At 43.3% G+C, this 20,509-nt stretch overlaps 1 protein-coding gene across 1 annotated transcript in view; it reads left to right on the top strand.

Moving 5' to 3' along the window:
* Window positions 1-20,509, top strand: part of HIBCH (3-hydroxyisobutyryl-CoA hydrolase) — a 951,762-nt gene that overhangs the window by 622,039 nt on the left and 309,214 nt on the right. Inside the window, exon 9 of the mRNA XM_085648807.1 lies at window positions 13,857-13,943. Coding sequence (XP_085504933.1) covers window positions 13,857-13,943 — 87 coding nt within the window. The remainder of the gene's footprint in view (window positions 1-13,856; window positions 13,944-20,509) is intronic.

Genomic DNA, 20,509 nt, shown 5'->3' with positions numbered 1-20,509 from the left:
CCCACAACCACCGCATCTAATGGCTCCAGACCCCAGCAGACCTTACCCAATTGGACCAGCCTCACCTCTGACTACACCCTCAGGATCATGAAGAGCAACCACTCCGGAGCCCCCTTGGATCCCTGACCACACCACATCTTCAAAAGAGCCCGCACCGCAATCGCATCCGAACTGTGCCACACCATCAACTGCTCCATCGAGCCCGCCACCTTCCTGGAAGACTGGAAGCACACAGAGATCCTGCTGAAGAAACCCTCTGCCGACCCGACGGACCTCAAGAACTAAAGACCCATCTCTCTTCTCCCCTTCCCAACAAGTCATCGGGAAAGCCATCAACTCCCAACTCTCCGAGTTCACCGAAACAAACCACATCCTGCACCTCTCCCAATCGGGTTTCAGAAGCAACCACAGCACCGAGACCGCTCGAATCCGCTGCCCTCATCCTCCTGGACCTCTCAGCCGCCTTTGACACCGTCTCCCAACATACCTTCTGCACTAGACTCCATGACGCGAGCACCCGCGACAAAGCCCTAGAAAAGATATGCTCCGACCTCTTCACCCAAACACAGAGAATCAGACTTCCACCGCTCAACTCCGAACCCACTAAGATCCGCTGTGGAGTGCCTCAGGGATCCTCCCTGAGCCCCACCCTCTTCAACATCTACATGGCCCCGCTTGCTGCCATTATCAGAAGCTACAGACTCAGCATCGTCTCCTAAGCCGGCGACAACCAGCTAATTCTCTCCTTCACAGACGAACCCACAGCTGCCAAAGAGCAGCTTCCACAACAGGATGAAGTCAGTCGACACCTGGATGAAGGACAGCTGCCTCAAGCTTCAACTCAGACAAGACCAACTTCCTCACACTGGGCTCCACCAATCCTGGTGGCCTGAAGTGCTCGAAACCCCCTTGGACCACGCACAAAACCATGGCATCTTTCTGGACTCCTCACTCTCAGTTATCCACCAAATCCAAGCTGTTTTGTCCTCCAGCTTCAACCCTCTCTGCCTGCTACATTAGCTCTCCCTGCCTCTGCACCTCAGACAATCACCATCGCCGCTGCAATTTTGGAAAGACCTCAAGAACTGGTTCTTTGACTGAACCACATTCCACACCCCCACCCACTCTTGAGACCCTCATGGGTGAGTAGTCGCACTTAATAAGAATCCTGATTTATTTATTTATATACTTGAGTTTTATGTAGCGCTGGCTAGACCCGGAGCTATCAGAGCGCTTTACATGAGGAGAGTTACATAGGTTACAAGTTACACCTTGTTACAGAAGGTACATCAATTACAAGTTACATCCGTTGGTTCATTGTGTGTAGAAGGGTAAGGGGGTAATGTAAAAGGGTGACGGGATTGATTGTTACTTGCCTGCCTCCACGTGTGGATCTGGTCCATAATGAGGATTGCAATTATTAGTCACCGTTACCTTTCATGTAAGTGTAAAAAGGTTATTAGGAGTACACCCTGAACTGTCAGAGAAAGCTGCAGAGGCTCATAAGACATACTTAGCCTATGCAAATGGCAAAAGATAGCCAGAGGACTCCATTAAGATGGGCACACGTACAAGGTGATATTTATTAGTAAGCACACAGACATTCCAGCGCCCTTGAGTAAGTAAGTATTTTATAAAGCGCATAATCACTGAGATATCTTGGCGCTAGCGGAGCCCTTGAAAAACAGTTACCCAACAAAGATTAATTAGAAGAGGTGGCAAAAAAAGCCCAGTCTTTAATGATTTTCTGAAGAGAGAATGGATAGCTTGGGATCTTAAAGACAGAGGCAGAGAATTCCAAAGTCTGTCCGCTAAGTAGGAGAATCTTCTGCCACCCCAGGTAATCTTTTATATTTTTGGAATGGTCACCAGTTTAGCTGTGGTAGATCTTAGGGTTCTCCGAGGGGAGTACCAGGTAAACAGATTTTGAAGGTATAAAGCGCCCGAGCCATGTAAGGCTTTATGGGCCAGGCAGTGTGTCTTGAATTTCAGTCTGTCCACCACCACCAGCCAGTGCAGATCCTGCATCTTTTTAGATACGGAGCTGAATTTACGAAAAGTAGCCGTGCTCTCTCGTTCTGCAGAGATTGAAGTTTCAGCTCGAGCGCTTTATTTATCGCTAAATAAAGGGCATTACAATAATCTATCCATGAGAAGATCAGTGCTACCACCACTGTTTTTTACAGTTCCCTAGGGTTAAATCTGAAAATCTTCTTTAAAATCCTAATTAGGTAGTAGCAGGCGGACGTAATACAGTTAATCTAATTTGAAAAATGTAATTGGTCTTCAAAGAGGACACCTACATTTTTTGCCTTCTGAGTTGTGGAAGGTAGTGGGCCAAGATTTACTGGCCACCAAGAATTATCCCACGACGGTAGGTTCTTACTAAAGAGGATGACCTCCTTTTTTTTCTGCATTCAGCTTTAGGCAATTGTTTTGCATCCAGGTTGAGACCTGAGACACACAATTATTGAAATTGCTGGCTGCAGTGGCACCATCATTCGAACTTATACAATGATCTGAGTATCATTGCCATAGGAGATGGCAGTCAGGCCAAAGGATTGTATCAGTTGCACCAGGAGGAGATATATAAATGTTGGAGAGTGTAGTGCATAAAAAAACCCAGAGGCACCTCACAGCGCAATGAGAAGGCCACAGATTTAAAGCCGCCCAGTTCAACAGTTTGTTCTCTCTCTGCTAAGAACGATCTCAGCAATGCTAAGGTGGAACCTCCTAGCCGTGACCCCTCAAGCCTGTTGATAAGGACCTCATGGTTCACTGTATCAGACGCGGCTGAGAGGTCTAAGAGAATCAAGGCCGTCCTTACCTCCCTCATCAGCTTGCATACCAGAGGCCATCGCCAGGGCATATTCTGCATTGGATTTATGTTTTGGCCTAAATCCATGTTGCAATAGGTTCATCAGGAGTTTAGTGCCATCAAGATAAAGGTGAGCTCCTCGTTCAAGTTCTTTTCAAGGATTTTTGCAGGATAACGGTAGGCAAGATATTGGGCGGTAGTTTTTAGTCGTCGTGGGGTCTAATGATGATTTCTTCAGAATAGGTAGGACTGATATCTTCTTCCATGCCGCTGGGTAGTAACCTTCCTCTAAAATTGTGTTTAGTAGGTTTGTCAGATGAATTGCTATTGCTTCAGGAGCAAGCTGTGGAACAAAAGGCAAACATGGATCTGAAGGCGAACCTGATTTAGTGGCCTCCATTAGTCTTGTCACTTTCTCCCCTCGTAAGGGTGGAAAGCTATTCAAGTCATCTAAAAGGGTCTTATCAACCCTTGATTCAGGTGATACTGGCCAGGATGCGATTGGAAGGGTCTGTCTTACGCTGGAACACACTGAGGCTGCAAATGTTTTTAAAACACAGTTAACTTTATCTTGAAAAAAGACAGCCAGGTCGTTACCAATGTGTTGATCGAGGATAAAAGTGTTTCCATGATCACTGTTGGAAAGTTTGGTCACTGTGTTGAACAGCTCCAAAGAATAGTTTTTTGCTGCCCTAATTTTATCGGAGAAGTATTGGGTTTTTACTTTTGTGGTAAATTCTCTGTAATCTTTGCATAAGATGATATATCTGTTTTTCTCTTCAAGGTCATAATCTTTCCTCCAAGTTCGGTCGGCTGCTCTATATTTTTGTTTGAGCTTCCTCAACTCAGGGGTATACCACAACGCTGAGGGACATTTCCTAAAACAGTTTTCACTGGGAATAGTTGTTTGAGTGCAGAGTCAACCCAACCGGTAAAATTAGAAGTGGCTGAATCCACATCCGCAATCAAACTTGGACTTGTGTTATTAAGGGCGGCAGCTAGCTGAGTTGCTTCAATTTTCCGCCAAGGTTGTACTGTCCGTGGAACACGTACACTGCTATGTTGGGATCTTTTAACTGTGCTATTTAGGTTAAACATCACCACTTTGTGGTCTGTCCAAATCACCGGTAGCACCTTATCGAATTTGAGCCCTAAGTTGTCAGTAAAAATGCCATCCAAGGTGTGATTAGCAGTGTGAGTAAGTAACTTGACAATTTGTTTAAGACCGAAACTACTACAGCAATCAGCAACTCGGTTTCCCTATTAACAGCCTGTTCCAAATTGAAATGTAAATTCCCAAGTACTGTAAAGTTCTGAAATTCCATACACGATTTTAGGATGATCTGTAACCTCGTCACAAAAATATTCCTGGGACCAGGGGGGATTATGAATTAAGAGCCCGTTAAACGCTGTTCTATTATCAAACTTGAAAGAGAACATTAAAGCTTCACCCTAGTCTAGAGATATTGGTGTAAAAGAAGCTTTGCCCAAATTCCTGTATAATATTACAATCAACATGTAAAAAACACCAATTGGCAATCTGTATATATATATCTAAACATAACGACCAAGCTACACATAGCATTGATAAGAAAAACAATCGCAGTTTAATAATAAATACAACATTAATAAATACAATAAATATGATAAGAGGGGAGGTTTCAATCCTATGTGTAATCTCTAGGGGATTGTGTACATGCCTAGTGCGGCATATTAATATCAAAATGGTAGTGGATACAGAAAGAATTAACAAAAGCAAAAAAAATATTTTATTTCCCCCTGAACATATGTATATTGTTTCAGATGTTTTTTTCATAAAATCACAAGATAAGTGGCTATAATAATAATACATTTTGATGAAATTGAGTAATCACTCCACCTTTCTTACCCCTCTATCTAGTCCGTGAAATGTGTAGCTTTGTGGAATTGCCACCGTTGCGTCGTGTTCCGAGGTTTTGTCAGGAGAGTGGTTCTCCATAAAGTCCGCAAACTCCAAATTGTGCTTACTTAATGACCTGGTATTTAGTAATACACAGGCACTAGTTCACTCTACTGTGTTATTGTTATGCGGAGGGTGACAGAAGCTTTGTGTTTGCTTGGTTACCTCACATTAGAATGCTGCATGAAGGCACATTTACATCCTGAGTGTACACTTCTAGGAGCTGGCTGACATATTACAGTCACACTGAGCGCATGAAGTTGGCTTCCCTGGATAGTTCAGTGCTAGCAGTACCGCCTTAAAATACAACTGGGGTTAAAGCGGCCAGGGGTTCTGGCACACTCAGCTGATGGGGACTGGTAAATCCCCAGCCATTTAAAGAGCAGACAGTCGACATGCCACTACTCTGGGCATCAGGAAACTGGGGCAGGGGTTAACCGCAACCACGCAGTCATTAAACTCAGCCCTTTTTTTAAGAAAGACAGTGGTCCTTGTTGGAGATAATTCAAGAAACAAGAAATGAATATAGAACGAAATCAATTCTATACATTTGCTATCCAGCCGGATAGTACAATTTTAATAAGAATTATTAAATATTGTCAAAGGACAAAATTAATGAACCGTGGGATACAGTCCTGTATCCAAAAATCACATAGATACACAGAAGGTGACAATTAACAATTTACAAAAAACAAAGCAAACAGGCGAAACAGAAAGAGTTGCTTGTACTCCAATGTAAAAGATAAGTCAAGCATGATAAGTAGCAACAACCATTACACATAATAACAGGATTGTTTGTGTGCACGGTGTTTTAAAATGTCGACGACGTTTCGATCCCTATTAAAGAATCATTGGGATCATCATCAGGACAGTAATACTGTTTGCCTGAACAATTAGACAACTGATTAACCCCTTCAGCGCGGCGCGGATTTCCGTGCCACGCTTAAGGTTCTGTGCGCGGGCGGGGCCATGACGGAGCGGTTCCGTCATGCGCACAGCGCAACCGACGTGCATGACGGAACCGCTCCGCCATGCGCGTCGAAGGGGTTAAACACATACATGATGGAAAAAAAAGGGGGAGGAAAAATAACATAACTTGTTAAAAGAGCTTCCCAGTAACCGTACTGATGGCAGAATAAAAATTACAAAATACAAGAAAATACACACAAGGAGCATATATGTAGATAAGGACTAGAACAATTGCCGTGTTGGGGGTAATCAAGTATTGCGATTTAGGGCAGTGAATTTATAGTGCCTAGTAATTGCTGCGAAGTGAACAGACCATGCACGAATATGCCATGCTGATTTGGGAAAGTACAGCAGCATCGTGACTTGTGCTGAATAAGGGTTGTACAGCCGCGCTGAAATTGGAATTAGGCCGTACCGATTGGTAGTGGTGCAGAGGCTTCAGAACAGTGTTGGCACCGCAGCCGACGGGGATCGTGGTGAGGATAATAGTGAGGAAACGCGTAGGTATTAAAGCGCAAGTTCACTAAGTAAGAGGGCAGTGAATCAACGTGGTTGAAACCGCCGTGGGGGTAAGGACTTGGGTTATACATTAATAAGCGTCTGGAAGTGTATATCCGGAGTTGTCGAAGGCCACACGGGTCATGTTGAAGCGGACACTACAAAAGGGGCGGAGGTAGTGGATAAATTAGTCTAATAATTATGAGTGGTGACATTATTAACACAATCGGGGCCAGGAATTCAAGCGCCGTTGACACTGCCCTAATGAATCATATTTAAGGTAAGCGCGACTGGATCCGAAGTACAATTCTGTTTATATCACCACTCATAATTATTAGACTTCCGGCTCTTCGTGACGCGTATATGGGTAGAGGACAAGATTCTTTTCATACCAGTTCCAGGATCACAACATTTACCCCTCGCAACTTTGTTTCCCACGCCATGGTTCAAGGTTCCTTTGTGTTTAGACTTCTTTGGTTTACATTTAATTATATTGGACCGTTTCTTGCTCAGATGTGTCCGCAACACAGGATATCTGTCTTTGCAAGGGCCCCGCACTCCTCTTTGTGAGGGTGAGGCACAAGTCACACTTTTTTTGCCGAGAGGCCAGGATGGTGGTTTGGCCTCGTGCCCATGCAGGGACTGCTCCTGAAATACTGTTACCCGCTTTTTTTCCTCAGGAAAAGCCCTGATCGAACCACCTTCAGTGCCACACATGGAAGAGGGGGGGCTCTCCAACTTCCCACCAGTGCATCCCAGAGCAGTCTAAACACAACCCCAGCATTTTCCTTTTAAGCTCAAGGGGCCTACAGCTGCCACCTTCTGGTTCAAGATATAAAAGGGGGGTTACAATGACACGGGACTATCTATCATTCCTGCACACGTCTGAAGTTGTCATTCAGAGCATGTCTGTCTCTGTCTTATTCACTTCTGTAATCTTGTTCAGTGGGATATATCACATGCCAAGGGCACAATGGGCTGGCGCTGCTGAACGGCAGTTTACCTTATGCCCCATAGGCGTGCCCCATCTAAATATATTACAATTATATTTCCTTTTTACAGGGCACAAGTCCTAAAAAAAGAAGTGGGGGGACAAACCTAGTTAATCAGTAAGGAAGTGGTATCGCAGCGCGTGACATTACGGCGCATGACACGCGTGACATCACAGGAAGTGGCATCACAAAAAGTGACATCAGATCTTAAGCCCTCACAGACATGCATGTTTAGCAGGTCTATCATGAGTACATTTGAGCACATTTCGAGTATACTTGCAAACTCTCCTGATTTAGGCAGAAGATTCACACTTTTGTACCTACACATAAAACAATGTTGCCTTTTGTCAGCGTAAAGCTTCCTCTAACCATAGTGTTTTAAAAGAAAAGATAGTGATATTTAAATTATTACAACGCCTCCTCAGGGGTAGTAAGCACTATATAAATGCTAATTATTTTGTGCAAATACTGGGAAAGACCAACACATCTGACGTTCTTGCAGTGCATGCATATATCATAAACAGGGACTGAACAAAGTGAAATGCTGCCTCTTTAAAGTATGCGTGAAGTGCTTAAAAAGGTGTGATCCTTTGTTTCCCCTCTGCTGCATTTGCTTCTAGGTGTGAGGCTCCTGACTGCTGCCAGCCAGGAGACTTAACAAAAGGAGACCTGATGACCCCTCAGACTCGGCCTTTGTTAAGAGCCAGCAGGAGTTAGAAATAAGAGAGCCCCGCCCCCGCCTGCATGTTGTTGCCCATCGAAAGCAGATAACAACGTGCAGGCGCTGCTGAAAGTGTCCCGGTGTTTGGAAATTACATGGGGACGAATTCAGCATCTTTATCAGTGGGGCCCGACTTCCTGGCAGAGTGGAGGGCGTCCACCCTGTCAAACAAACATTTGCAATGCAATAGGTCTCGCATTTGTGAGAGTTTGAGATGTTGGCATTGTAAATGACAATGCCTTTTATTTATGTTTTGAAAACCTGCAAGCTGTGCATAAACATGCGCTTTGTACTTAGTCCATGCTTATGAGAAGCAAGGCTGGCAGTAAAAGACAGTCACTGCCAGCCTTGCTTCTCATAAGCAACGACTATAAGTACAAAGCACGTGTTTATGCACTGCTTGCAGGTTTTCATAACACATAAATAAAAGGCATTGTCATTTACAATGCCAATAGCCCAATCTCTCACAAATGCGAGACCTATTGCATTGCAAATGCTTGTTTATTTAGTTAGTAGTGAGTTGTCTGCCTACTAATTACTGGAAAGCATCGTATTTTGCACTGATTTACTCTTTCTTTCCCTTCGCTCTTGCTGCTATGGTATTGATTTCTTAGGACAAAGCCCATGTTCATATTTGTGAACTCTCTCATCATAGTGTCAAGCTGCAGAAAAAGTAAGCTTAAATAATGTTTCATTTTACATGTGGATGTCGGGGTTCACAATTTCCATAAAGCGCTTCATGACTGATGTTTAGATTTATTTACTGGTGATACATTTCTTCAATGATTACATTTTTAACAGGTTAGTGTTTGCTTTGTGCGTGGGCTTTCATGGATTGTTTTTTTTTAATCATAATATGAGTAATTAGCGAAATAAACAGTGTAATAAACATTGAGGGATTTAAGGACTCAGTTTAATTTGGGAAATGCTTACCCCTTTATCCCCGCCCAGCAGCCTTATGTTTGTCAGGCTTCCAAACTTTGCTTGCTGAATGTCAGGACCAATTTTCACACCCCCCTACTTTGAAATTTCAATAGCCACGACTGGTCCCATGGGGATCCCTTTCCCTTTAAGAATGTTACAAAAAATAAATTTTAAGAGTGGGTAGTGGTCCCACGGACCACTGCCTACTCCTGAAGAATGAATTTGCAACGTTTCATTTTTTCTTTTTAAATTAATTGGTTTTCCTTTAGGGAAAACGGGCTGAATTTAAAAAACACAAAGATTGCTTTATTGAAAAGCAATCACAGACATGGTGGTCTGCTGACCTCAGTAGGCCACCATCCCTGTGATTGCAGCAATTCCTAATGGGTCCCAAATTGCAACCTACCTCATCAATATACATTAGGTAGGTCTATTTGCAGCACACTGGAAATCGCTAATAAAACTCAAGAGTTTCTTCATTATGAATACTGAATTGCAATTCGGAGAGAGTCGCAATAGGAAATAGGCACGTCTAAACGTTGTACATCTGGCCCTAAAATACAAAGGGGGTTAACGCCACTCCCGATCCAACAAGAGAAGCACTTTGTGGTCCTCGATTTTGTAAAAAGAAAAGCGCTAGCACGAATCCTGCAATATTGCGCACTTCGGGCTTTTCGACCGCAAATACTAATAGTACATCAGGGCCCAAGTTTCTTATTACTGAAAAGCTATGTCAACAAACGATTTTAAAATGGACAGTGAAGGAAATGACACAAAAATATACCTATTTCATTTGAGAGGTGGCTTTTTGTTTGGCTGTTTGGTGTATTCCCCAAATAAAACTGATTGGGCCAGAGGCTGGGCAGCAGAAAGCGCCGTCGGGCGCTTCTAGAATTGCGAGCTATGAAGCGGGAGGCACTGTAAGTTCTGAGGCACGGCGTCTCCTGTCTGACCTCGTTGTCATGCCAACCCACAGCCGCGCATGGGCATTGTCTGTGAAGAAACGTCAACCGTTTCGGCATCAACCTATCCCCCCCCCCCCCCAAAAAACCTTAATAATGACTGGCCGCCGTATCTCAAGGGGTACCCTAGGGAGCGTCCCGTGCTAGCGCCAGGTGTGCATGAGGACAGCGGGGCGAGCGTAACGTGCTCGCGGCGGGGATAGGTCAGAACTGGCATAGGCCGCTTTTCCCATGATGCACTAATTTATTGTGGTCGGTAGCTCTGGGAGATGAGCTGCGCTAGCACGGACTGACCTCTGCCTGGTCGAGGGAAGGGACATGCGCCAGGAGCAGGACAGGACCCGGGCAGAATGCACAAGGCAGCGCCCGCAGGGAGTCCGCACCCACCCGCCAAGTGAGACACATTCATATTTATCAATATATAAATGAGTAGCTCAGTGATAGAGATACGTTCTTAACATTGATACCTGCACGTACAAATTGCAGATATCAACCAGCAAACGGGAGATTAATGTATAAAATACCAGTGTGTGCACACGGCAATAGCTCTACCAGGAAATGCGCTGTACAAATGGTAGTTACATCTAACATGAAGCACCTGTAAGGGGACGCTACAGCAGGACAGGTGAAACAGCCAATACTTTGGCAGACAGGAGCCGCAGTGTTCTCATGTCCTACTTTATAAACACGCTTCTAGCGCTAAAGCGAGCTGAGATAGGCACGTTTATTATATTCACATAATGCACCTGCATCAGGCCAAGGAATATGCACTCTTTAAGATACACACTGCGCCCAACGGATGTGCTGGAGCGGCAAGCGTGATGTATTCAATGTGTACTCAGTGCCGCATGGTCATCTAATTTATTTACTTCTCCTTTGTCATAGAGAGTTACACTTTTAGGGGAAATATATCAGGGCCTTGTATATATAACTGAACATTTGAGATTACATCTTTTACAGAAAATCAAAGACAACACATTTTAAAGTACATTTTACAAGCAACATAGTTAACCCACATCTTCTGACCGATGCTGATATTTACGCGTTGCAGATAACTGAACGAGTGGTGCGCGCCACAGCGAAACATGTGGTTTCAATTATCGCGCCCGTGCCTGGGCACGATAATTGAAACTACATGGCCTGCGGTGCGCGTAATAGACACCAATAGGCCATGGGCGGAGCAATGCGCCCGCCTATGGCCTATTGCATGCTCTCTTTAAAAAAAACACGCACGCAAAGCCCAATCGCGGAAGCCAAAAGGTAAAGCACACGCACGAGCGTGTGCAATTCCTAGGTACGTTTTCAGACCCCGTACAAAAGGTCTCTCGCTGCGCGAGCAGTGCTACGCACTGCAACGCAGGCACAAGACCTAAAAAGTGGGTGGAGGCCTTCCACCCGTGTGTACCCCCGACTCGTGCCCTGCCTTTTTACTGTCTCACGACAGACAGCACTGTATACAATACTTCATGGAATTAGTGTTGGTTCAGCCCCTTGCCATTTACTGGATGGCTTGCTTGTCAGTCTCACTTCATGCTCTTTATTGTATCCCTTTCCTCCCCAGTCTTGTGTTTATTCCAATCCTTGGTGCATTTCTTTTTTAACCGTGACTTTTCATTTGTTATTTAGCACTCTTTGAAAGGGAATGTCTTGCTCCTTCCTCTGTTTCGGTGTGTGTGCTCTTTCCCCCAGCTTTCTGTATCTCCCAGAGTACGCGCTTCCCTCTCACAGTCCCTCTCAGTACTCCTCCACAACGCCCCAGGCTCAGGGTGGCATGCTTGGTGATGCCCTTGATATTGACTTGAATCCCCAACTCCCCCACGCCCCTGTGCCCTACCATGCATCATCCCTTCCATCACTCCTCTCTGGTCACCCAGCTTGGGCTTGCATGCTTGCCGATGCCCTGGCTGTTGTTACGCAGCACTTTCCTGTGAGCTTCGATGCCATCTTTTTCCATCTTCTCTCCTTCCCACGCCACCCATCTCATCCCCCATGGTTGCTGTATTAACTTTGCCAAAACCAGGCACTTTTATAATGAACCAGCATTGGCAAAGCCAGTAGAGGACACTGGCTACCTTAATCATATTAAAAGCATTCTTCTCTTGGCTCGAAAGTATGGAAAATATTATTTTCTGTACTTTCAAAAGTGCTGTTGTGTTGTATGATGTAACGGGACAGTGGATCCTGACAGCCATCTTAAAAGTATGGAAAACAATGGTTTTATAGTTTCAAGACGACTGCCACATAGCATTGCCATGTTGTGTTATGCAGCATGGCGGTTATTTTGAAAGCACTTAAAATAGTGGTTGCTATACTTTCAAGATGGCCACCGCTTTGCACCGTCACAATGCGTGACGCATCTTAGTATGCATCATAAAAGTATAAAAACATTATTATCTATGCTTCCAACGTGAAGGCTACTTTGAAAGTATAAAAAACATGTTCCCATAGTTTAAGCTCCTTTCTTCCACACAGTTCTAAGACTTTTGCAGCGTTTGAGTATGTTGTGTTTTTTTTTGTTTAAAGTTACAGATACAACATACATTTGTCTCTGTTGGCTTCACCAATGCCAGTGCATTTTAAAAGCATCCGCAGTGTAGTTCAAAGTAGGATTAACTTTGCCAACGATTGTTCAATATTACCATTCATATAAAATGCATGCTTAAAAATTCTCATTGTGTGTGATCTGCCAAATAACAATGGTGATGAGAAGTCGCTATGAAAGCTTCTGTAGGTCGGACAAGCATCGCTGAAGCGAATAACCAGAATACATTCCATGTTGCAGTTTGTACAGTCATTGACTTCTTTAAAATAAGCTCGTAACTGGAATGATCACTGATCCAGAGATTGTAATATTGTATTTACTTGGCAGTACGCTATGATATATCATAGCAATATTGTTTGAAATGAAAAATAAAATTGACCATGCCTTAATTTGCATAACAAGTAACAGGAGGGGACACAACTAGACTGCATCTACATTTTCACTTTCCAGTTTAGACACAAATCGATGCACAATAATGTTATTGTGGCGCTAGTTTTGAGATTGGGATGGAGCCTGATAAGACATTTTTTTGACTTCACCTCTTCATGAAAAATATTTATCGTAGTTTCTGAGATTCTTGGACAGTGGCGGAGAAAATACCCACTAGTTTGTTTTCCCACAGGCTCGTGCACTTGTAAACCTGGTACTTTTCTGTTGCTTCTTTTTCACGCAGTGCTGCTGCATCGCTTTGCTGTTTCCTCTTGTCTTTAGAAGCTGAGCCTTAACCTTGACTCTGTTGCATAGCACCAGGAAGCCTGGCCAGTGCATCAGCTATAGATGGTAGGCCATACTCTTCTTGAAGAGGATAGATATTTAGTTATGCTCCTAACTATCTCTTTGCTCCATGAAACTTGTGCATCCCTAGAGGCAGTGGGTTGGCTATTAGCTAGTTGCAAACATTTAGAACTTTGCGCTGTGAGCTGGTTTAGTTATCACATATGGCCTTGGAGCGCCGTTTCACCCAACATCTACACTCAAACCTGCTCAGTGTTTGTCCTCTTAGTCCTTTCCCTCTGACAGGGCCTACTGTCGTACACCTGCTTCTTCCCTGAATGTACATGTGGCATGGAACGTCAGTGACTGACTTCAGGTTTTAATTGTCCTCAGTTGAGTTTACGAGTCTGGTCTGGGAGTGCACAATAAATACTGGAACCTTTAGTCTATCATCACACCCAGACCCTCCCTCTCTATCCTACCAGTCTACTCTGGACATGGCTAAGAAAGGCTGAGGGGCCTGGCTTGTAGTTCTACAGCAGTTCTCGCTAAGGAAGGAAGCCAGTTTACTCACGTAGGATCATCCTGGTATGCAAGGCTGCTGAGATTTCTTTCCATCTCTAATGAAAAGTAAGCAATCCTGTGTGTTCTTCGACTGGGAGACACGTTGGCTGGATGCCAGAACAAAATATGCAGCTATTGTTAACTATGAAACGTTTTTGCAATAACGTAATGCCACCTGCACTGTGTAATGTAACACTTTTTTGTTTCCCAAAGCTGCCTGCCCTAGAAAAAGATTTAATAATGTTGAAATCGCCTTCGAAGGAAGATGTGGCCACCGTCCTTGACTCCTATCATACCAAGGTAATGTGTGTTCTGGCGTAGTGAGTACCTGCCCAGGTTTAGTGTAATGTATTCTTTCAAGTGACAATTGGGAGCTGTTACAAGTCAAACAAGATAATGTACTACTTAACCGGCACATACCGCTCTACTTTAGTTTTTGCTTAATTAGCAGCTACTCTCACACAATTCAAAAGGCAGGCTTCAGGTATTGCCAGACTCTATTACCTGTGAACCTTTTATGCCCTACATTACAATCAGAGACATGTGCAGTCTTTTATACACAATGTAGTTAAAGCTATCCTACACAAGACACTCATAGTAATAATATTCAGGCCCAGATTGGCGCTACCGGGCGCTTTCCTCTTGGGGTGACAGGACAAGTTTGTTCCCGCAGACCTTCGGCGCTTAACAAATGAATCAACGCAAACAAACAATTTTAAAACGTGTCAGGCTACACTCGCTTCAAACCCATTTGTGTTTTCATTCGGGTGGTTCCTGTCTCCTGCATCGGTGGTGGTGGGGGTATAGGGATGAGGAGTCTGCTGTTGCTTGGCTCAGGTAATCCAGTACATGCATAATAAGGACTTCAAAATTCGAAACCGTGTATTTCTTTATAATGTGATTGTTGCAACGCATTTCAGTTTAGTACATTAAATTATACCATTGCCTTGAGTGACAGTTATTAGAAATGACCGAAATCATGAACGTAGAAACATTGAATCCCCCCCACCACTGCCCTGGTGACAATGCCATTAGTGAACCAGAAGTAAAGTCCACGCTATCCCCTCCTCCAAAAAAGTGTGGAGTGTATTTTGCTTTTGAGTAGCGCACACCCTGGTCTGTTGTATTTCAAGGTGCTCCCATGTGATGATGATGATGAATGTAAAGAAGGCACTGTGAAAAAAAGTAATACCTAGGATCACACAATGTGGTCAGGTGGAAGTCAGGATTGATGTAAGGTTTCCGGGTTTCTCATAATGCAATTCAGCCGCTACTTGGTCATCTCTTTCCCTCTCCCGTCTTCGATCAAAGCTGAGTGAGTTGTGTTTATTTCTTTGAGGTGCTAAATGCACCTTGTTAAATACATCCAGATGTGCCTTTGTTGCAAGGATTGGTGGTGATGGTAGTGTTTTGGGACTCTGATGATTTATTGTAGAAGCTAAAATGAAATACAGCGCACCCCCTCTTTTTGGTCAATGCACTGAGACCATTCGCTCCACAAAGATAAGTCTTTCCATACATTCTTCAATTAATTCATCCACTCACATCTCACCATCCAACTAGTTATTCATTGAGCTCTATGGCTTTGTCTCCATTTCTCATCCATCTATTCAAACAGTGGACACGGTTCTATAATGAAAAGTATGTAGTAAAACGCACCATATTTTCAATTTGTTTTTAAAATAACATTTCTGGTGGTAAGAGATTCACCTCATCTAGAAAGAGGAGTAACCCCATTATCTCTATAAGCCCCACACACTAACCACTGCTGGCAATAGAGCCAGCTGCAGGACTACCAAGAGCAGGTAAGTGCCGCACTGAATCCCTTCAGAGACCAATCAGCAGTGCTGATCCTCAGCCTCCAACGGGATCCACCGAATGGGTGACAGCGCCTCCCTGCAGAGACCAATCAGCAGTGCTGATGTTATTTATTTATTTATTTTATTTATAGAGTTTTATATAGCGCAAACGTGACCCACAAGGGTATCAGAGCGCTTTACAGTGTACAGTCAAGAACATAGATGGATGAGAAGATATACACACATTCAAATGTGTCAATTTATACAGCAGAGATATAAAGTATATGGATCACAAACATGGAGGACCGGGAATCTGCAGGACGTTGTGCAATATACAGTTATTGAACATTAGGGGATTGTGCTAGCAAACAGATAAAAACCAGTTAATCTTTACATTACGTACAGTTATTAAGCACTAAGGGCTGTGGTATTAATCTTACATACAATAGTCTCTTTCATTCCACTAGAGGTAGGCAATGATAAGTGAGTCTTATAGATGACTCAGTGACAGCCTAGAATTAAGACTTAGGACGAGAATTTGTTCATTAGTAGTATTTTTACTTCTTTTTTGAATGCGGTAAAGGAAGAGATTCCACACACTACTGGAGGTAAGGAGTTACAAATCTTTGGAGCAATCCCTGAGAAAGCTCTGCAGCCAGTTCTCTTCTTATGGAAGGATTGAGGTTTCAGCAGGAAAGTACTGCACTTCGTAGTCTACAACCACCAGATCTTTCCAGCTTTAGAGCCAAGTAAGTGGGTGTATTTTTTTTTTATTTCAAATTATCTTTAATAATTTTCTGTAGAATCATAACAAGAGCTGGTTACAAGGTCGAGTACAACAGTATACTTGACATGGTATTTCAGCTGATCATAAAGCAATTACTGGCAATAGATGTTCATCTTGACAATGAAATGACCTCTTAGTCAACAGCTCAAGAAAAGAAAGATAGAATGAGTAAAGGAAAGAGGAAAGGAGAACCAGAAAGGGAAGAGAAAAGAGAGAAGAGACAGTCCAGTGCCCCAAGCCCCTTACTTAGCATTGCATAATACAGTAAATATCCAGCAAGCACAATTTCCATAAATGTAAAGCCCACATAGGAATTATCGTTCCAAATAAAGAGTTCATGGCGGTTTATGAGAAGCAAAGTATTCGTCCAGGGTAGACCACATACTCCTCGTTGGGGATTTCCAAGGCGATTGTTGCAAGACAATGTTGTCTGCCCCCCTGAGGTGTATGACCCAGTTCATCCAGCCATTGTAAGAGGTCTTGCTAGTATCCTTCCAATTGGTGAGTATCATTTTGACTGCAGAAATCAACAATAGATCAAGAAGAGCTCGGTCATCCTCCGATTGCAAATCCTCCTGTAAAAAAGCAGTTACCACGGTCGGGAAATTCCTGGGAAGTACACAATTAAATAATTTATTCAAAAATGAATGGACCCTATCCCAGAAGGGTTTCACTACAGCACAGTGTATAATAAGGTGAGCCAAATCTCCTCTGCCCTGGTTACAATTCCAGCAAATGTCATCCTCCCGGATCCCCATGGAAAACAGCCTAGCCGGTGTCCAAAAAGCCTTGTGTAATAACCAGAATTTAGTTTGAGAAAGAACTGGGGAAATCTTATTGCGTGAAACTGAACCCCATAATGAGGGCCACAAATCTTCGGTTAACTGAGTAGGCGAGAGCAAGTTCCAATAATCGACTACCTTAGGATTAATCTTTGAGGATTTTGGGCGCAACAGTTTGTAGATCTGGGAGACCTGGTGGCCAAGCCTATTAAGTTTACAAGTGCGGGCAACAATGGGGAACTACGGGACAGTCTGGATTTCGCAATGGCAGCCCTTACCTTCAGGAAATTATAAAATTCAATATCCGCTAATTGGTATCTAGTTTGAATTTCCCTGAAGGTCAATGGGAATGCAGTATTTTCCAGTTGATGGAGAAAAAAAATACCTTTTTTGCACCAGGAGTCAAAGAATAGTGGTTTACCATTATAGAGGAATTTGGAGTTTAGCCAAAGCGATTCCATGTTGGAGCCCATCATCCTGAATTCCATGGTCCTATCCATTTTCAAGAGAGCTAATTTAGTGTTCTTAAAGATGGACTTGGAGTGGAAGGCGACAAGACGATTGGCAGTGAGAATCGACAGATGGTGTATGTTATTGAGGAGGGCCCTTTCCACTTCCAACCACACTGGTATATAATTACCAGGAGGAGAAACCCAAAGTAGGCCTTGTTTCGCCAGAAAGGCGTATTGGTAGAGACGAAAGTCAGCCAGGTTAACGCCTCCCAGCGTCTTATCGAGCCTCAATTTACGAATGCTAATTCTGGCTTTTTTCCCGCGCCAAAGGAATGATGTTAAAAGGGTATCTAATTTATGATGAAAAGAGTCAGTTAACATAAGTGGAAGCATGCATATGAGGTAATTAACTAAAGGGGTAACCATCATCTTGACAGTCTCAATTCTTCCCCACCACGTGATGAATTTTGGGGACCATGCATCCAAAAGTTTCTTAATTTTCTCTAGAAGCACCTTCTCATTTTGATACAGGGTGTCCATAATGTTGTTTCCAAATTCAATCCCCAAATATTTAATGTAACCCGCTTGCCATGTTAACCCAGAGTCCCCCAACATATCGCTAGTGCAAAACACATTTAATGGTTTAGCTTCCGATTTGTCTCTATTGAGTTTATACCCGGAGTGTATAGAATATAATACAATCGTGTCCATCAGGGCTGTAATTGAGGAATCCGGGCGCTCAGTGACTATCAAAATATCATCCGCATAGGCGGCCAATTTGACTCGTACGCCGTTGATGTCGACTCCTGTAATATCTGTATTGAGTTTGATGGCCTGAAGAAGAGGCTCCAATGCCAAGAGAAAAAGTGATGGAGATAAAGGGCATCCCTGTCTGGTACCCTGATAAAGAGGGAAGGCCTCCAAAAGTGACCCGTTAACAGCTATACGGCCAGTCGGTTTTAGGTATAGTGACATAACCATTTTAATAAACTCATCACCTAAATTAGAGAAATGCAAGCAACGTTCCAAGAACGCCCAAGAGACTCTATCGAAGGCCTTCTCGCCGTCTAACGTGATGGCAACAGAGGGCTCACTTTTAGTTGCAGCATTTTCCAATACATGGCATAACAGACGTGTGTTATCATTGGATAAACGATTCCGGAGAAACCCCACCTGGGAATTGCTTATCAATTTATGAAGGACCGAATTTAACCTAACCGCAAGAATTTTGGCATATATTTTACAATCAACATTTATAAGCGAAATAGGTCAATAGTTTTTTGGATATACGGGGTCTTTCCCATCCTTGGGGATAACGACAATGTTAGCTTCGGACATAGAGTCAGGCGTGTGTCCTGTGGTGGCACTATGGTTAAAAACCTGTTTCATAGTAGGGCCTAATTGGGCTAAAAAGGATTTATAGAAGGACGCCGTGAAGCCATCTGGTCCTGGCGCTTTATTCTCTTTCAAGGATCTGACCGTCTTTTCTATCTCCGAGCTATTGATTTCCATACCTAACATGGCCAAATCCGCTTCTGAGAGTTGTGGCAGATTGAGATCACGGAGGAAAGCAGTGCATCTCTCACTGTCAAAAGTCTGATTATTAGAATACAGGTCTTGATAAAATTGTTTAAAAGTACTGAGAATGCCATTATGTGTCGTATGCGTTTGGTTATTAGCGTCTTTGATTGAAGAGATAACATGTTGGTTTTGTCTATGTTTAAGATATGAAGCTAAAAGTTTCCCAGCCTTATTGGCTTCACATAAATTCAGAGCTTTAAATTTATTAATCCACACCCCCGCGCGTTCACTTAGTATCTTATTGTACTCATATTTCTTCTGTGTCAAAGTCAACAATAGAGTAGCATCATTAAAGGAAGCAATGTGGGCAGTTTCTAAATCTCTAATTTCTCGTTCTAGCAGGAGTAGTCCTTGATTCAGGCGTTTATTTATTTTTGTTTTTATTGCAATGACTAGCCCCCGTATAGTGGCCTTCAGTGCATCCCAGTGAATATTTATATTAGTATCAGTCACCTTGTTATGACTAAGATAGTCTGTAATGGCCTCCGCAATCTTCTCCCTGTCTGCAGGGTCCGACAAAACATCATTGTTAAACCTCCATCTTTTTGGGGTTTGTGCCTTGTGACTACCCGTTAATTTAAGAGAAATGCAAGAATGATCAGAAATCAACCTTGGGGCTATATCAGTATCCTCTATGAGGCAGGTGTATGCCCCAGAGACAAGGATATAGTCAATCCTAGTGTACGAGTTGTGAGGGGCCGAATAGAAAGTGTAGTCCCTTGTGTCTCGGTGCTGGAGTCTCCAGGGATCTTTGAGATTAAGTTTAGAGCAAATAGTTGTGAGTATTGCATGTGAGCTCGTGGGATGATACTGGCAGTTGGACTGCCTGTCAATTATCAGATCCAGGGGCAGATTGACGTCTCCTGCCAATACTATAAGATCTTCTTGGGGTATACTGTCTAACCTGTCTGAAACGCTGGACCAAAAGGAGGGGTCGTCCGTGTTAGGCCCATAAATATTGACCACATGTAATAAATCCTCTCCTCTCCTCAAGTGAGTGATCAAAAGACGACCTTCATTGTCGTGCGCAGAGGATTCTAGCGTTATGTTAGCAGATCTCAAAATCAAGGTAATGACACCTCGTTTCTTCTTATCAGCTGGAGAGCATGCCATTTGCGAAATCCAGTTACATTTAATGAGGTTAATGTCATCCTCAGAAAGCTTTGTCTCTTGTAACAACACAATGTCACTTTTTGTCTTGGCCAAATACTCTAAGACCTTACGCCTTTTCACAGGGTGATTAAGACCTTTAACATTTAGAGACACTATCTTCAAATAACTCGATAGGGCACATTGTTTGTTAGTGGCCATCAGGGTCGGTTGCAAATGGTGAAATCAATAAGTATGGGTCTTGACATAGGAACAAAAGCGAATAGTTTGAGTACCATATAGCAGGGCTCATATAGCAGCCATCAAAATCACATATCTGCAACAGCATAATCAACTTGAAAGCCAGACATTCAAA

This window comes from Triturus cristatus, chromosome 3_2 (assembly GCF_964204655.1).
Source record: "Triturus cristatus chromosome 3_2, aTriCri1.1, whole genome shotgun sequence".
Lineage (NCBI taxonomy): Eukaryota > Metazoa > Chordata > Amphibia > Caudata > Salamandridae > Triturus > Triturus cristatus.
This window is presented reverse-complemented; position numbering and strand designations above follow the sequence as displayed.